This window comes from Hippocampus guttulatus, chromosome 1, assembly GCF_054856545.1.
Source record: "Hippocampus guttulatus isolate MCC_2025c chromosome 1, RoL_Hgut_1.0, whole genome shotgun sequence".
NCBI classification, from domain to species: domain Eukaryota; kingdom Metazoa; phylum Chordata; class Actinopteri; order Syngnathiformes; family Syngnathidae; genus Hippocampus; species Hippocampus guttulatus.
Genome location: NC_141261.1, coordinates 29,483,066 through 29,502,676, shown reverse-complemented (window position 1 = coordinate 29,502,676; position 19,611 = coordinate 29,483,066). Strand labels below are relative to the sequence as shown.

The following is a 19,611-nucleotide window of genomic DNA, read 5'->3' as shown; positions in this document are numbered from 1 at the left end:
TGTGCACATACATCATTGCTGCTGTACAAGACCCCCCCACCCCCTTGCCTGGTACCTTTCCAAAAGTGTCTGCCTCCCTGTAATGCAATTGAAGCTAATACTGTATTAAGAATCAGAATCGTCTTTCTTGACCAAGTACTGTATGTTTCAAACACAAATGAATTAGTTTCTGGTATTTGTAGCCACTCCACTAGTCCAGCAAACAAGCCAATATAACATCCATCCATTTTCCGAACCGCCTGATCCTCACTAGGGTCGCGGGGGGTGCTGGAGCCTATCCCAGCTGTCTTCGGGCAGTAGGCGGGGGACACCCTGAATCAGTTGCCAGCCAATCGCAGGGCCCAATATAACACAATAGACATTTTTTTGTTTTCCAAGATGGCACCCGAGTAGGCAGCCTTTGGCAAGTGCTCTTCAAGAGCCTTGCTTTTTTGTTCTTTTTGTCTTTTGTTTTGTCACGTTGTTTGTTGTTTCATCGTGTGGACCTGATATGGACTGTTTTCAGCGTTTTTTGGCCACAACGTTCGTCAAAGGAGAAGTATCTGTGCTTGGTGGTTGCGCCTTCTCGGCAGCACGCCTGTACCAGCACAGATTTTGATTGGGAGGAATGTCGGCGCCATTGACTGTCAGTGCTGGACAGACCTGGGGCGCTTGCGTTTTTTGCGCCTGTAATGGGCAGCATTTTTCACAACCCCGTTTTGTTCAGTGGAGATGTCGGCGCTGTTGGACAGTTGGCGTTGGTGCGGCTGGATGGATGGTTGCTGAAGTTGAGGATGAGGAGAGAGGAGCGTTGGCGCAGAGCGCCGATGCGTATTTGGAACCGAGAGTCGCCGCCTGGAATTGAAATGGATTTCCATGGGACAGGAGAAGTGAACCAATCTCTTTTTTTTGTCACTGGATGCTACAGCTTCATGTTGACTTTGAAACTTAGCTTGTAGCCGACGTGTGCACATTTTGAGCATGACGTCTCTGATCCGCTGGTTAAAAGACACTTTGATTATCTCCTCTTTCATCTCAAACTGCTTCAAACAACAAAGCATGTGACGGAAAAGTGGTTAGGACTGCACGACTGTCCGTGTTTGATGTTATCTGTTGTGTTTATTATTTTACTTTAACTGTTTTGTTAAGCACTTTGTTACAGCTGTTGTGAAAGCGCTTCATAAATCAGCATGTATTGTATTGTATTTAGGACATGAGCACATACTGTCAGTAGAAAGTCATTGAGCAATGTTAGGGTACCATTAGTCCTGTTAAATTGACAGCTGTGCAAATGATACTGAGTTGTTAAGCATTTTAAAGTAAACAGTCATGCATAAGTCTTTTTCAATAACAATTGTGCATATGGTGCAAAGAGTTCTCAAGCACTTTAATATGTGTTAATACTGATCAACACGTCAACATACAAGCCAAGTAGTTCAAAATTGTTGCACCAGAGGAAGGCCACGCCAAATCCAACAATTGTTTGACCTACTTGCAAGTTAACCCCAAAAACTGTCATTCACACTTGTAACTGTATGTACACGTACATAGTTTTTTTTTTAATGCATTCGACCTCAGATTTTTTATTTATATTTGGAATTATTTTAGTTAGTGTACATAAAGGTTGGAAAACGGCTATTGTCAAGTTCTTGAAGTGGTTCTATTTTAGTGTACGCTGGTGATAATTTAATCTTAAATTGTGCAATATGGCTTTGATGCTTGTTTCGTCTGTCCAGTGCCATGGACACATGCACCATATGTGAATGTTTTATGTGATTGTTTTTCATACAACTCAATATCCTCCCCACGCACTGTATATATTTATATGAAAGTACTCCAATGATTTAATACTACTAGTACTTTTATGTTTAGATTCTATACGGCCATTCCTGAAAACGTTTGTACAGTGTATATTGTGTACAGTTAAGTTTTATTTCGTTTGGATTGATGTAATGATTTAAGTAACTGTCGCCGCTTATGCTTCATTCACTTATTTTGAAAAGCCTAAACGGAAACTCTGAGCGTAATGCCGTGTTTTTCGTTATCCCTGTTTTGTTAGCTAATTTGGCTAGCAGATGTCGACAGGTCGAATTTATTTTCAGAAAACAATGTGTGGTAAGTCGTTTTCTCATTGTTAAGTAACATGCCACGAATAATGCGTAGCTGATGTGGTAACCTTAAAAAAATATATATAAAGAATTCTAAAGCTATTATGTGATTTTTTTCGAAGCGTTTGCGCTGAATTACCTGCACGTCGCTAGCGATTGCTAATTGAAGCTTGCGTGGATACCCAAAGTATCAGCATGGTTATAAATTAGATTTGTTCGAATGTGTAACTCGGCCTTCCACAACCAGTTAGCTTGTCGTAAAGCAATGTAAAATAGATTAATACAGGATTTCTATTTTCTTTCCCCCCCCCGTGTACAGAGGCTTTGTGCCAAGGCCTGCTACTCCAGGGCCGATCATGTTATCCGACCTTTTGAGGGTTTTTTAAAATCTGTTTTATTATAATTACTTGAATTGCAGCTTGGATAAGATAATGCCAAGCCTTTCATAAGTCAGCACATACGCTCAGCATCACACGTACTGTGCGTTAACACGTGTTTTGCTGGCTGCAATATTTCTGATTTCTGAATGTCACAAATCCGAGGAAAACAATGAGTGTTCAATTACATTCTATAATACTGTTTTACTGGGAGTGTTTCAATATCTTATCCTGAAGACTTTGTCGTACACGCGGACAAAATGGTTCAAATAACTTTGAATCTAACATAATACTAAATAAGAAGGTACAGGTATTGAAAATGAACCAATGAACATCAGACATGGCTGTATTTTGGGGGTCCATTATTTTGTTAAAAAAAAAAAAACGTAATCAAAGTAGCTCTTTTGCATTCCCGACCTGGCAGCACAGAGCAGAGTAAAATCAGGTGAAATAAAAGAAAATATATTTTAATCAATACAAATGAGTGGTTCTCTGCAAACCTGGTCCAGGAGTGTGACATTTGAGTCCAAAACTGAACTTGTGCAAAATCGTTACAAATGCTATCATGTTGCTTTCAATCAAAATTTATTGCAGTGTGCTATGATTAAATAAAGATTCCGGTAGTTCATGCGCCCCTTTGTTTGCAGGATATTGTTGAATGTTGCCCTCTACTCTGTTGTTACGTGTTGGTACGATTGTTACATGGACAACATATACTCAAGTACCAAATTATTTTACTTTTTATTTTTTTTTTTTACACTTGAACAGCTTCATTCCCTCCATACAAAGATATTCAGTTGAAAAACTGGAACATGTGGACACTGGGGCCGCCACAAGCGATGATTTAGCTTGTCGACTAATCGTTAACAGTCGTCTCGATGTTTTCTGAGAACCACCCATCTACAACAAATTATACAAGGCGATATATGCAAACTATGTTTTACAAACTTTTGAGAGGATTTCTGCAATCAAACGGTTCACTCAATGAGACTTGACATGTCTTGACTGGTGATTTACCTAATCATTCATGCGAAAAGTGCCCCAATCCAACCTTCTCGGGTTTGTAGGGTGCCCCTCCCCAGACTATATTTTTCATCTTCTTTAACAAATGTCCGTGCTCTAAAAAATAGTCCTTTTGACAGCCACCAAAGTGTTTCGTGCCATCATTATGCTCTGTGACATATGACACTTGGAAAATCATCGGTTCCATGATATTTGTAGCGCCATTTCAGAGTAGTAATATTCAGGATGTCGGAAACTAGCTTAAAGCTGTCGGTTTCATTTGACCATCACTCCCTTTTGTTCAAGAAAATCCAAACATTCATCATGAGAACATGGTTGAAGAAGCTTTGTGGCCTGTCAATGTGCATTTCAGAAAATCCCCGGGTCATCAGTTTAAAGTTTTCTCCATAATGATTGTGGGTTTAGTCACTTACTATAGGTTCTAGGACTGTATTGCAAAATCTGGCTCATGGTGTATTGAAACTGTGCAGGCGTTGCTGATTCGTCTCCTGAGCATTTGACAGTATCAGCCTTCGGATTGAATCATAATCGCTTGTTTTTCTCGTGTGGAATTTTAGTGTAAAGATTGTTCCAACGCCACTCCCAGACAAAGAGGAGAATGGCTCATCGAGGCACTCCACCTCAGCTGTCCCAACAGACCCAGGACCTGGAGCGTGACAGTGACTCCGACTGGGACTCTGGCGTCGGTGATGACGTTGACAGTTGCCACCGAAGCCCTGAGACCGAAGAGGATCACAACAACCAAGATGCCACAGAAGACAGCATTGGGGCAGCAGCACATTTTACTGTTTTTGTTGCCTTTCAAGGGAGTATGGAAGATGAAGACTTCACAATTAAACTTGATACTGTCCTCAGTGGTATACCCAGCATGCTTGATATGGGTTAGTATCCTTTACTTAAAACCGTTTTTATAATCCAACGCACTTGTCATTAGCAGTAGCCAGCCAGTATGGATTGTTTTGTTTTGGCGTTGGATTGTTTTAGGCAGAGGATGATATTGGGCAAAGAAAAAAAAATTGATTCCCGAAAGCCAAATACAAAAATTATATCGTGAATAAAATAAAAATGTACATTACAGGCAGAATAGAAATAGAAAAATAGAATTTTATATTACTTTGTCCTTTAGTGGAAACCCCATTCCAACGACATTTGGATGTCGTGTTAAACATAAAAACATAATACAATTATCTTCAAATCATTTTCAACCTATATCTAATTCAATACACCCCAAAGACAATATATTTAATGTTCAAACTGATCAACTTTGTTTTTAGAAAATAATCAACTTTTTATGACATTTTGTTCCAAAAAAGCTGGGACAAGATCATGTTCCCACTCTGTTATATCACCTTTTCTTTTAAAATTCAATTCAACATTTGAGAAGTGAGGACACTAACTGTTGAAGCTTTGTAGGTGGAACTCTTTCCCATTCTTACTTGATGTACAGCTTCCGTCGTATTTGACGCTTCATAATCCGCCACACATTTTCAATGGGAGACAGGTCTGGACTGCAGGCAGGCCAGTCTCATACCCACACTCTTGGATATCACATTGTTGGAACACGCGCAGAATGTGGTTTGGCATTGTCTTGCAGAAATAAGCAGGGGTGTCCTTGACAAAGACATTGCTTGGATGGCAGCATATGTTTCTCCAAAATCTGTATGTACCTTTCAGCATTAATGGGGCCTTCACTGATGTGTTGGTTACCCATGCCATTGGCACTCACACAGCCCCCTACCATCACAGATGCTGTCTTTTGAACTTTGCGTCCATAACAGTCCGGGTGGTTCGTTTCCTCTTTGGCCTAGATGACATGACATCCACAATTTCCCAAAACAATTTGAAATGTGCACTCGTCAGACCCCATAGAACACTTTTTCACTTTGCATCAGTCCATCTTGGATGAGCTCGGGCCCGAGAAACCGGCAGCACTTCAGTGTTGTTGATAAATGGCTTTTGCTTTGCATAGTAGAATTTCTAAGTTGCACATATGGCTATGTGGCGCAGACCTGTACAGTATTTACTGACATGGGTTTTCTGAAGTGTTCCTGAACTCATGTGGTGATGATATATTTTACACATTGATGTCAGTTTTTGATGCAGTGCCTTTGAGGACCGAGTTTGGACACCCCTGCCTTAAACTGTTTAATTATTTTGTCACGCAGTGGTTCACAAAGAGGTGAACCTCGCTCCTTCTTTGCTTGTGAATTCAGGGAAGCTTATATTATTACCCCTTCATGGCACCCATTTTTTCCCAGTTAGCCTGTTCACCTGTGGGATGGTCCAAACATGTGTTTGATGAGCCATCCTCAATTTTCTCAGTCTTTTTTTGCCACCTGCCCAAGCTTTTTTAGAATGTGTTGCAGCCATAAAATTCAAAAGTTAATTATTTGCAAAAACAGGAACATTTATCAGATTGAACATTGAATATCTTGTCTTAGTAGAAGACAAGATATTTGCATATCCAATTTAACATAGGTTGAACATGATTTGCAAATCATTTTATTCTGTTTTTAGCCATGTTTAACACAGCATACCAACTCCGTTGGACTTGGTTTGTACTTTTAGTGACTATACAACAGAGACGAACTTTCAAGTACAAAAATATTTTTTAAAAAAAAGCTTTCACTGATTAATATATCTTGGGTTATAAATGTATGCAGTATATAAGTGGCACAATGAGCATTGTTACTGGCAAAATATTAATTATGCATGATGCCCTGTAATGTTGCATCATCTTAAATTAAAAATGTCGTACACTATTTGTTTCTTTGCCATATAGTGATGACTTTTAAAAAACAGATGCCTTTCTCAAAGTGAAAATGTCTTCTTTGACAGGTGGCATTTTAAAATCATCAATCATTTAAAGTGATGTCCAGAGGGTTAAACTGAGATGGCAACCAATATTTTTCTTATCTGTTTTGAAAGTTTCCCGTGAAGATGTGTCCACAGTCACACAAAGGCTGAAACTTACAATGGGGTAAAAGTTAAGTCAATATACAGTATGTGTTTACAATAATATGATCTATGCAGCCCCACTAGTCTAAACACGGCATTGTGATTGAAAGTGCATTTGTGGAATATGAATGAAGGAGCAAAATCCACTTGTTTTTAGCCATCTCAGGAGGCAGCCATTTTGCCTCTTGATCACAGTGCCTAAGGGCTCAGGTTACAACCAATCACGGCTCACCTGTTTTCTGGGTTTAGTCATTTGATGTTCACCTTTGGCACCGTGATGCCATTTTTCAGTTGACAGTGAGAAGATGGCTGCTCGCTAAAATGGATTTTTAAAAAAAAGGGAGGGGTCAATTTTGCTGCTTAATTCATATTCCACAAACACAATATTAATCAGAATACCACGTTTAGACTTGTGGCGCCGCATGAAACTTATATAACAAGAACATTTTTGACTTGACTTCCCCTTTAAGAACAACTACTGTTCACCGTCTCCATTTGTTACCGAGAATGAAAATCAGAGTAAAGCAATATCGTGCTCAGGAACTTCAGCAGCACTTACAGTACAGTACTTAACCAAGTCTGTGTTGAAAATAAGGATGTTTGCGCACAGCCTCACGAGAACTGGGAGAACACATTGACTCCCTAGATCATAGGTGTCAAACTCAGGACCTGGAGGGCCGCTGCCCTGCATGTTTTCCAAGTCTCCCTGTTGCAACACACCTGATTCAAATGATCAGATCATCAGCAAGCTCTGCGCAAGCCTGACATTGAACCTGTTCATTTGAATCAGGCGTGTTGCAACAGGGAGACTTGGAAAACATGCAGGGCAGCGGCCCTCCAGGACCTGAGTTTGACACCTATGCCCTAGATGCTTATTGGACAGGATGGAGTCAGAGATCCATTTGGTGATCAAACGGCCCAAGGACATCATTCTGAGAGACTTGAAAATTGAACATTTACTGTTTCATGAGAAAGAACGACGTTGAATCAGCAAAATTATGGCTGACTGAAGTGGTTGGACCGGACTTGTCACCTTGATCTTTCATGCCATGACAGCTTCGAATGCCCAGCGTATGTGCAAATTACCCTTGGTATGATTCAGCTCATACCTAAATGGGATTTGTATGAGTGGGTTTCCCCATAAATTTACAGTACCAGTAATTTTTAATCAAGCCATTTGGTCTTTTCACCGTAGCATTGAAATCTAGCTCCATATGACTGCATCTGATTGTGATCAATTGAGCAATTACATTGTGTTTATATGCAATTCTATTCACGTTCGCGTACTTGTAACGGATCATGCATCTCTAAACTAAGTGTTGGCTTCATGGTAGTCATTTGTTTTGGAGAAGGGTGTTTAATAGTTTATTTTCTCATCTATGTTCAAAGAAAAATCCCAACCCAATTACATTTCAGATAGATTGGAAGTTGTATTCTGCCCTCTTCTAGAATCAAAGATGCTTCACCCACAGCATGTTGAGCCGTGGAACAGTGTGCGTGTTACCTTCAACATTCCACGGGATGCTGCTGAACGACTGAGGCTGCTCGCTCAGAACAACCAGCAGCAGCTCCGAGACCTGGGAATTCTTTCTGTGCAAATTGAAGGTTGGATACATGGATCTTAGTGCAAGACCATTCCACATACATTTCCTGCATCAAACAGTCGAAATAAGAGTAACAATAAGTGTTAAGACATAAACGTTTCCTCCATTGTTTAGGAGAAGGGGCCATCAACGTTGCAGGGGGACCAAATCGGGGACAAGAAGTCAGAGTTAATGGACCAATTGGAGCAGCTGGCCAAATGAGAATGGATGTGGGAATTCCAAGTCAGCCTGGTCCGGGTAATGCTGCTTTTTTGCTGCTACAATGAAACAGTTTGAGAATTGTTGTTTGTTTTAGCTCGACCTGTTGAACTTGGTGATGGAATTTTCCATCAAGACTTTTTGTAAATTTGTTTACCCATTCATTTTCTGAACAGCTTTATTGGCTAAAATTAATTAGCATGCTTACAGGTAATATAGTTTACACACCCTTGTTGACCCTTTTTGCGATAGTTGAAAAATGGGACCAACATGAATAATTTCTACACTTTTTCTACATCCATCTCTCTCTCTCTGTCTGTTTTTTGTTGTCATTTGTTTTCTTTTCTTTTTTTTTTTTAATAAAAACAAAAACCTTGGCATTTGAACAGGAGTATGTCAAGTTTTTATTTCCACTGTAGTTTAATATGCTACTTTTTCCCAAGTAGGAGTGAGGATGTCAAATCCTTCGATGGTCCCGACAGGCTCAGCCATGGCAGGCCAAGCTCTCATGCCAGGCAACGGTGGACAGATGCATCCTCGTGTTCCAAGACCATCTTCACGGCCAGGTTTTTGACTGTTTAATTTTGTGTACTCAGAGATATTTTATAGTGAACATTTAAAGGACAGGATTAAAATTGTCAAAAATTATACATTCTATTACAGATGTCATGGATCCAATGATGCCAGGCATGTCAGTTCAGCAGCAGCAACTTCAGCATCAACAGGCTGGTCCCCATGGTCCCATTCTTCCCCAGGCTGCCCATCACATGCAGGCTTTGCAGTCTGGTAGACCAATCAACCCTGCTTCTTTACAGCAGCTTCAACAACATCACCAACAGCAACAAGCCCAACAGCAAGCACAACTCTCTCAGCTTGGAGCAAGACCTCCATTCAACCAACCGGGCCAAATGGCTATACCTCCTGGCTGGAACCCCTCTGGAGTCCTCCAGAATCCGGCCGCCCAAGGAGGTCCTGCCTGGAGGAAGCCTCCACCTCAAGCCCAGATGGTTCAACGCCCTCCTTCCCTTACTACAGTTCAGACGCCCAGTCACCCTCCACCACCTTATCCATTTGGTAGCCAGCAGGCAGGTCAGGTATTCAGCGTAATGGGACAAGGACAATTGCAGCAGCAACAACAACAGATGGCAATGGGTCAGTTTGCTGCACCCCAACCTAAAGCCCCACAGGTTGTCCCAAGTGGTGTCGTAGGACCACCAAGACCACCTCCACCCATTCCACCCACTAGTGGCCCACAGGGGAATCTCACTGCAAAATCCCCGGGGTCGTCATCATCTCCTTTTCAACAGGGTTCACCTGGAACTCCCCCAATGATGGCTCCGAGACCTACAACTCCACAGGGTTTTCCACAGGGTGTTAGCTCACCAGGAAGAGCAACCCTCAACCAACAAGGTAACATGCAACAAGGATTCATAGGAATGCCTCAACATGGACAACCTGGAACACAAGTTCATCCAGGTTGGTCACTTTTCTTTGGTGGGCATATTTGCGTGTATAAAGATGTAAACTGATCTACTGTTTACCATTAGAATTACTTGCCATTGCTATACATGAGATGACAAGTCAATGAATCTTGACCAACAGGTATACCGAAGAGGCCAATGGGCTTTCCAACCCAAAACTTTGCCCAAGGTCAGGTGGGCACCACCACGTCAGGAGTCCCCGGTGCAGGATCTAGTCAGCAGCTACAGAGTAGCCAAACATTGACTCATACAGGTAAAATGCATTAAATTACAATAAGATAAGATAAGAAAACCTTTATTAGTCTCGCAATGGAGAAATTCCCAATTCACAGCAGCAAAGTAATGAAAGGAAGAAGTAGAACAAAATGTAGGAGCTACTGGAAAGGCAGCCACTCTCGCGGCGCCATTTTGAAGTAAAAAATAACACAACACATAGGACACAGACAGTCGTGCAATCTTTACCACTTTTCTGCATACACTTTGTTGTCTGAAGCAGTTACATCTTTGTTATAGCGCTTTCTCAACAGCGATCGATGTAAACTGCCAATATTTTCCTTCTCTGTATGCATCAGGAGTCCAGCAGTCATCCTCAACCCCAAACTCAATCCATGCCCAACCCAATGTTATGGGTGTACAAGGTGGCATTCCAGGTCAGTCCCCGGGCACAGCTAGTGGGTCTAGCATGACCCAGCAACAGCAACAACAACAGCAGCAGCAGCAGCCAGGCCTTCAGACGCCGATGTTGGGCCTCCAGCATCAGGCCCAACCCGTGTCCTCCTCCCCCAGCCAGATGGTTCAAGGCCAGGGTGGAGGTCAGACTGTCCTCTCAAGGCCCCTCAGTCAAGGGCAGAGAGGAGGGATGACCCCACCCAAGCAAATGATGCCTCAGCAAGGCCAGGGGGTGATTCATGGGCAGGGTCAGATGGTTGGAGGCCAAGGACATCAGGCAATGCTCCTGCAGCAACAACAACAGCAGCAGCAGCAACAGCAAAATTCCATGATGGAACAAATGGTTGTAAGCCAAATGCAAGGCAACAAACAGCCATTTGGAGGAAAAATACCTTCTGGGGTTATGCCTGGCCAGATGATGCGTGGCCCTTCACCAAACGTTCCAGGTAACATGGCTCAATTCCAGGGCCAAGTCGGCCCACAGCCAATGACACCACAACAGCAACAGCAGCAAATGGCTCATATTCAACAACAACAGTTGCAACAGCAGCATCAACTGCAACAGCAACAGATTCAGCAGCAACACCACCACCAGCAAATGAATCAGCAGCAGCCTCAACAGGTTCCACTTACTGTCAATCCTAATCAGATGATGGGTATGCATGGACAACAACACTTGAGGCTTCCTGCTGGTCACCCTCTGATCCAACAACAGTTGCAACAGCAGCAGTTACAACAGCAGCAGAAACAGCAGCAGCAAGTAATGTTGCAACAGCAGCAGCAGCAGCAACAGCAGCAGCAGCAGCAACAACAACAGACAGCTCAACCACACCCACATCAATTGGGAGATCCCAATAGTGGGACAGGCGATTTGGGGGTCCAACAGATGGTCCCTGATATGCAGGTACAGCAGGCTCAAAGCATGATTGGGGGACCTCAGCACATGCAAATGGGAAATGGACACTTTGCAGGTCATGGCATGAACTTTAACTCCCAATTCCCGGCTCAGGTTCCTATAGGGGGACCTTGTGCACAGGCAGGTGGTTTTCCTGTCAGTAAAGATGTAACATTGACAAGCCCCCTGCTGGTAAATCTCCTGCAGAGTGATATCTCAGCCAGCCAGTTTGGACCAGGAGGAAAGCAAGCTGCTGGAAGCAATCAGGTCAAACCCAAAAAGAAGAAACCTGCCCGAAAGAAGAAGCCAAAAGATGGAGAAGGCCCCCAGCAAGTCGAGGGACCTGGGTAACCACTTTTATTGGCAACAAAAAGCCACTTTTCAAAGCAAATTGGACATTAACATTATGATTCAAGTTGATTTTTTTCCTTACATTTTTAGAGGTCTGGATGTGGGTGGTATGGAGGATTCTGAACTGCAAAATTTTGCCGGAGAGCAGAGTTTGGGCCTGGACAACTCGGGCCAAAAGCTTGCTGACTTTCCCAATAGGCCTGCAGGTATTTAGGAATTGGTTTATTCATTCAAATATGTCACAATTACCGGTTTGAGTAAAGCATTGGGATTGACAGCACTGCCTTATAAACCTATTTTCTGATGACCTTTTTAAAGGTGAATTTGGACTAAGATACTCAGACACGAAATGAATGACTTGCCTGAGTGTCTTATTTGTAGTGTCAGTTGAGTTTTAGCAGCATCGTAAAGCAGAATAGTCGTGGCATGATTTCAGGTGATATTAAAAAAGCAGGGGTGGGTGGGACAAAAATAGTGAGTGACTGCACGTGGAGCGAAGGCTAGTTATTCTCAGTTTGATTAAGTCGTTTTTAAATAGGGTCAGTTGTTGGTCTTCATGCCGCCAGTGATGTCAAGTTTCTTATGTCCAGTTATATCCATGTTCTTTGTAAATATGTTGACATGTTTCCATTTGCTATCTGTTTGCCCAAGTATTCACTGGTCAACCAGGTGATCAAAGGATATTGCAGCAGGTACCGATGCAGTTTATGCAACAGCAGCAGCAGCAACAACAACAAATTCAACACTTGCAACAACAGCAGCAAATCCAACAGCAGCAGCAAATTCAACAACAGCAAATTCAGCAGCAGCAGCAAATTCAACAGCAACAGCAGCAAATTCAACAACAACAAATGCAGCAACAATTACAACAGCAGCAGATGCAGCAACAGCAAATGCAACAGTTGCAGATGCAAGGTCTCCAGAATCCTCAAGGGCAGCAGGGTATGACAGGACCACAGACCACAGGTCAAGGACAACCCCAGGTACACCATCAGCTGCAACAGCAGCAGGGTCAACAGCAACAAATACAACAACAGGTAATTGTAGTGATATACGAGAGCATTTAACGATATGCAGTAGATATCCATTGATCAACTGATGCTTGATTTTCAACCCTGAACTACAGCAACAGCAGCAGATGTTAATGATGCTTAAGATACAGCAAGAGCAGAAAAATCGCATGTCCAGCGCTTCAGGAAGTCAACTTCCTCCTCGTGTCATTGGCAATCAACCTGAGGCACAGAGACTCCCGGTCTCGCAGCAAGGGAACATGCCTGTCATGATCAGCCTTCAAGGACATGCGGGATTAGCGCAGTCTCCTGACAAAGCAAGAGGGATGCCCTTGATCATAAATCCCCAGGTGAGGGCAAGTGGCGTACGCATGGAAAGTGTGATTAAAATGACTGAACTATTAAAGAAAACTACATTTTACTACGTGTGTGCTATATTTGAAATGAGTCGATTCTACTGTGTTTTGGCTTTCAGCTTGCAGGTGCTGCACGACGAATGTCCCTCCCTGAGTCGACGCAGGGTCCCCAAGGCACTGGATCTGATGAGACAACATCTGGGATCCACCCAAAGCAAGATAAACCAAGCGGTGCAGAAAGTGGCATGCAGCCTGGAAATGGCACCCAACAGATGATGGCCAACCAGGGTTCCACAACACACGTGATGAAGCAAGGCACTGTTCCATCATCAGTGACGCAGCACACTGGAGCCAGTCCACAACAACAACAATTGCCCACTCAACCTCAACAAGGAGGACCCATGTCTGGCATTCATTTCCCTAACGTTCCCACAACTTCACAGAGTTCCAGACCAAAAACTCCCAACAGGGCCAGCCCCAGGCCATATCATCACCCCCTCACCCCAACTAATCGTCCTCCAAGCACTGAGCCCTCAGAAATCAACCTTTCGCCAGAAAGGCTCAATGCTTCAATTGCAGGGCTATTTCCACCTAAAATCAACATTCCTTTGCCACCTAGGCAGACAAACTTAAACAGAGGATTTGACCAACAGGGCCTCAACCCAACAACTTTGAAAGCCATTGGACAGGCACCTCCAAACTTAGCTTTACCAGGCAACAACAGCAACAGCGGAAGTGGTGGAAATAGCACAAGCAACAGTCAGCAACCTTTCTCGACTGGTACTGGTGGGGCAGGCACTAAACCCGACAAGCATTCTGGAGGACAGAATAAAAGGGCTAGTCCTAGCAATAGTCGTAGGTCAAGCCCAGCTTCGAGTCGCAAGTCAACCACACCAAGTCCTGGAAGACAGAAGGGGGCAAAAGTGGCCATCACATGCCCTCCCCAACCTCAACAGCTGGTTAATGCTCAGGGGCAAACTATGATGCAAAGTCCTACTTCAGTGACACCAAGTCCAGTATCGATGGCGTCACAATTAAGTGGCAACATGGAGACGCAACAAACCCAGAGTCCCTTCCATGGTTTACAAGGTAACCCTCCTGAGGGCATCAAAGAAAGTCACATAATGATGGCATCCGAGCAACGTCAAATATCTCAGCCTCAACCACATCCTCAGCCTGTGCGGGAGTTATCTGCACCAAGAATGACAAGTCCTCGTCCTCCCGCTCCTCAGCAGCCGAAATCTGACTTGGAGTTGCAAGCTGGGACAGTCGATAGGAAGTCAACACACAAAGCACCACTGCAGGACTCTGGGGGATCCGTGGCTCTCAGGGCTGCTCCCTCTTCTCTGAACCAGCTTCTGGACGTCCCGAACAAGCCTCACCGACCTGTGCATGGTACTTTGGTTCGGGACGTTATGGCAAAAAACAGCCCTCAGTCAGCCATGGATCCAGAGAGACAACATCACTTGAATACTCAGAGTACAGACACGCTCGCCCCTGTTGCTACTGCTGCCGCTCCTAATGAATCAGAAGTTAAATCCAAGCCTCCTGTGTCAGCTCCTATTAGCAGTCACAGCATGCATCCTCATGTGACCTTCAATACCGCTCCTAGCAATAACCAAAACCCATTATCCTCTCCAGGTATCAGTTCCAGTCTGAGTACAATGACTAGCCTTTGTTCTACCTTCACTAACACTAATGTTGTCCAGAGTGTAAGCCCTAAACCAGTTAATTCCACTCAGGGCAGTCATTCGATAGCAGTTAGCAGCAGTTCTAATGCCAGCTGTAGTGCAAACCAAGCCGGCGTGATGCTCAAACCCGGCATGGGCCCAAAACCTATTACAAGTGTGCACTCAGTCATACAGATTCCTGCTTCATCCAGCTCAATTCCTCCCAACCAGATCACCGTATTTGTCACACCTAACCCAGTGACTTCTGCACCGACATCTCAAGTTCCTACATCCGTGGTCTCCACAATGGTAACTCTTCCAAACAAGAATATTCGGCCGCAGGATATCCGACATCAGACACCTGTAACTCGACCGCCTCAGTTTATCACCACCACCCCTGTTTTTATTAACCCAATCTTTCAAGTCCCAAGTACGTCTGTGTCGCCCAATACCACAAGAGTTTCTCAGTCAGTCACTATGGTGGGACCTATCCAAGTATCTACGCCAAACATCCAACTTTCTACCGCCACTAGTTCTACACAATCCTCTGTGGCAAACATAAGCGCATCTCAACTTGTACGAAGCACCGTTGGACACCTTCAGACTGTCTCCAATGTCTCCTCAGCCACCCCAATTGATGCACATTCAGGTCCTCAGCAAATCAACCATGGGGCTCTTAAAGTTGAAAATATAGTTGACGCTCAGAAATCAAGTTCAGCAGTCAGCCAGCCATCTCATTCAAGCCCTTCAACGTCCACCTCTTTCCAACCTCCCATTGCATCTCCGCCTTGCACAAGCCCTAGCAGTATGCACACACTTCGAAAGGGCCTCATGTCTGCCGCTCCCACTGCGCAGTTAAAAAGTAAGCCGGCGCAGGTGGCCGTAGCTCTTTCTGGAACAGCTGATTCTCGGATACCTGCTCAAGTGTCCAGTGTGGCTGCTCCTCCACCACATGTCTTCCACCCTTCTGCTAGTTCCGTTATTCCAAGTGAAGCTGCAGTGGCCCACACCACTCATGCCACTCCAAACCATACAACACCAGCAATCTCCTCTTTTATTTCGGCTCCTGGGCAGGTTACTGTTCCAACACAGGCACCATTGCCTCCTACTCCTTCCTTGCCAAACTGCACCCAGGCTGCAACGTCCCAAAATCCCATCGCGAGTGTAGTTGGTACCACCATTGCAGTCTCCTCTACATCCTTGCTCTCTACAGTCAGTCCGGTACAAAATCCAGTACCATCCGTGGTTCCAATTGTTGCCATGCCTGGACTGATTCACGAGACCCCACCCACAAATTCATCTGTTGCTAGCACCAGCAGAGTTCCTCTTTCTCAGACCGGACCTGTGTCTTTTGAGCCTGCTGTTACACAAGCACTGGCTCCTCCTGAAACTATTCAGACCACGCCAGGTAAATAAAAGGTCTTAGATAAATCGTACTGGATGCTTGGTACTTCTGTGTCCTCAAACTCTAGCCCACGTATTTTTGTACTGACAATTGTTTCTCGCTCTTGAATATGTTGTGACTCATCTATCCGTGTTCCCTCAGAATCTGTTCAGCAAGATGCTTCACAAGAACCTGTTGCTGTTGAGAAGACAAGTGAGTGTGTCATTTTATTTAGATACAGAATGTTTTATGTGATCCCATTTGAAATTAGGTAACGGACATGGTTTTTTTCTGTCCTTTCAGGTGAAGAGATCTTAACAAGTCCTGATCAGGGGTAAGATTCCTCAGAACATGAGTGCTGCAGTTACTTTGACTACGTGCCTATTTGAATACTTGTGGAGCTGGGATTTACAAAAATACTCCTTATTAATGATTATCTTAGTTGGCCTAAGCCTTGTGCTCTCGAAGAAAAAACGCTTTGAAATTTCTCGCTCTACTGAAACTCCGGTAGGTCATGTTGTTTGCCGAGGGATATGTGGTGAAAATCAGTGAGCCTCGTGGCCTCGGGACATGGTATGTATGATGAGCATGTAACTATACCTACACATGTCTCAGGTTACTTCTAGGTTATACAACTCCGCTGACCTTCATGGCCCCATCTCCTTGATGGGGATTGTATTAAAAAATTTGGAAGTGAAGCCATGTTTGTTCAGCACAGTTGATAGTTTACCGCTGTTTTTCCACTTCTATCACAGATGGGCAAAGAAAAGAAAGACGCCCATCAACTTAGTTCCAAGGTATGTATTTGAACATGTTTGCGCTGCAAAGACACAAGCAGTGGTCATGTTGACGTAGAGGAGCTGTCAGGACGAAGATGGACAGTATCTGTGGTAGATGAGGAAAAACAGCAGAATCCTGCGGGGTATTCGATCTTCCTGAGTAGCGCAGAGTTAAGCTCATCCCCTCTTAATAATGCTGTGTTTTATTTTCTTCTCTTTGTTCGTCTTCTATCTGCTATTCCTAGGGCTGCTGTGGAGAAACCCAAGGGGCCGAGTAGACGCAGTTCTCGAGCAGAGAAGGAGGTGGAGGAAGAGCCAGTAGCAGAAAGTGGTGTCAGGAAGCGATCAGCACGGCCTGGAACAACTGCTGGTGCTGTTAAAGGTAACCCAAGCACAAGTGAATAAATGCCGTACACTCACAAATCAGAATTTTAATTATCACACCACATTTCAACTACTTGTAACTTATTATCTACATTTCAACAGAAACTGGAGCCAGCCCCACTCAGGCCAAACGAAGGAAGTCAAAATAGGAGCAAAATTCTGCTTTGACCACTGTTATGTTTCTGTTTTCTGCTGTGAATCACTTGATTTGGATTTCTCTGTCCAACCTTTATTTTATTTTTTTACTCGAGGAAGAAATCATGTACAGATTGTTTTTTTAAAAAATGACATGCGTTGTCCGTCCTGTAATGTGAGATTGTAGTTAAAATGTGTGCAAATGTTTTTTTGTTACATGCTGGATTAATCATGTTTAGACTGATAATGGAGCTTGTCTTGTTTGCAAAATTGTTAAAACTGAATTAAATTTTCTACTGTTTTAGTGTGTCAAATGAATTTTAGTTAGTCATAACAAATGGTATAGCGAGGCACAGATCAAAGCAGATTTGCTCCTTATTAGACATTAAAGCCATGCAACACACTCTAAAATGTTAAAATGAAGCATTTCTTTACCCCTGTCGAGACTCAGATTGGATATTGTGCCGTCTGTGATTTTACATTTTGACTTCAAGATGAAAATCCACCAACGACGCTTTAATAACAGACATTGTGTAGTTTGGTCGCACATGCGCAATCCGTGTCTGTTCAGAGAGTAAAGCTTTGTGGGCTTTGCATCCTGCACAGCTGTTTGCACTGACAGTCATCTGTTTTACTACTCGTTTAAATGTATACTGTATACCACATAGTGAGTTGATGTCAGCCCTGTTATGGACAATTATTTGCTCCCGAAGTTTGAATTAACGGCGAACAAACAACTTTACATTCATTTTCTAATCCTCACAAATAGACCAACAACCCATTTGCGCTCACAATAACAATCGCACTTCGGCACAATTTAGAGGGCCTGGAATCTAACCTGGCACAATTTAGAGGGCCTGGAATCGAACCTTCTACGTAGCCCCTAAGGCAGGGGTGTCAAACTCATTTTTGTCGGGGGCCACTTTGGAGTTTGACTCAGCATGACTCAGATTTGTTCTTGGTTTTGCTGTTCGGTGCTTTCTACCGTCTTTGTTACAGATTGCTTTACTGTTGTATGTTAGTTGCTCCATGTCAGCACTTTGCATGCAGCGATGGCTGCTTGAAAGTGCTCTATAAATACAGTTGAGTTGAGACATCTTCCCTCGGAGAGCCGTTAGGACCGTGAAAGCAAAGAAATGTTTATTCATCACATCGTATTATTACTTGTACACAAAAAAAAAAGATGGCTCACGAGTGTTGAAATCAGTCAAGTATTTGTTCAATTATTGCTCAAGTGAGTATAAACAGGGTAACAAAATTATTGCACAATGTCACCGTTTTTATTTCATAAGACAATTTGAGATTTTGGTACAGATTTAAGAAAGGATCATGGAAGTTGATATAGATGATTTGCTTTCGCGGGCCACATAAAATGACGTCGCAGGCCAGATCTGGCCCCCGGGCCTTCACTTCACTAAGGGGACATGGAAGGGGGAAAAAAACCTTTGCGTTCCCTTGCAAAGGTTTGCGAGATATCTCAAAACTTTTTTTTCTCTCTTTTTTTAAATGCGCGTTTTTGTACTTCCGGCTCAGCTCTTTTGTTAAGCACTCGCTTCAGATGTCATTCGTTCATTTGGAAAACGCATATAAGCTCAAGAACAGATTTAATATCTTTGTGTTTTAAGCCAATTTCAAAGTAAAATTCAATCAAGCTCACCAACGGGTGAAAACACGCCATGTTTGTTGTTTTCGGTTACGGTACCCGCTCAGGTCTTTCCAGGGGAGTCGGTCTCACAATACTGGTCCTGCGGTGCCCCCTAGTGGCCCTGCAAACTTCCATGGGGTGGCGTGAAATTTGCGTCATTTTTTTTCATGAGTGACCCAGTCAACGTCCTGTGCATGTTTTTGGAACGTGGGAGGAAACCGGAGTACACTGAGAAAACTCACGCAGGTACAGGGAGACCATGCAAATTCAACTCAGGAAGGGCCGGAATCAAATCCTGGACCTCTTACTGTGAGGCGGACGTTCCACTGTGTCGCCATTATATTGATTTTCTTCACTTTTGCTTCTCTGTTTGCATTCAATCCACCGCTTGAAAGGTTAAATCAACGCAACATACAGTAGATACTAATTCGCATGAGAGTTACGATATCAGATGAAAAGGTTTAGATACTGTATGTGTTTTCTTTTTCATATACACAATGTGATATTCATGTTTAGTTTGACAGGAAAACTTCATCTGGCACTGACGTTAAGCAGCTCGAAACGTGTTTTTTGATGAATTGCTCACAATTTGCCAATTAACGTGA

The 19,611-nt window shown here is 43.5% G+C and overlaps 1 protein-coding gene across 4 annotated transcripts; it reads left to right on the top strand.

The window, feature by feature from the left end:
- Positions 1-128: 128 nt before the first annotated feature.
- Positions 129-17,662, top strand: ncoa6 (nuclear receptor coactivator 6). 4 transcript variants are annotated; one of them, XM_086124938.1, is made up of 18 exons: positions 129-2,094; positions 4,045-4,368; positions 7,895-8,050; positions 8,164-8,286; positions 8,691-8,813; positions 8,911-9,723; positions 9,850-9,981; positions 10,301-11,301; positions 11,407-11,639; positions 11,734-11,849; positions 12,295-12,680; positions 12,770-13,003; positions 13,129-16,087; positions 16,226-16,276; positions 16,367-16,397; positions 16,819-16,860; positions 17,088-17,224; positions 17,329-17,662. In XM_086124938.1, exons 2-18 carry the CDS (start codon positions 4,086-4,088, stop codon positions 17,373-17,375), a joined length of 6,867 nt encoding a protein of 2,288 aa, XP_085981064.1. In that variant the 5' UTR covers positions 129-2,094; positions 4,045-4,085; the 3' UTR covers positions 17,376-17,662. The 4 variants fall into 4 exon arrangements, 3 of the variants coding, with proteins under 3 accessions (XP_085981064.1, XP_085981046.1, XP_085981055.1); XM_086124920.1 differs by having other exon boundaries at positions 10,301-11,639; XR_015102419.1 differs by lacking the exon at positions 17,329-17,662 and having other exon boundaries at positions 10,301-11,639; positions 16,819-16,985.
- The last annotated feature ends 1,949 nt before the right edge of the window (positions 17,663-19,611 follow it).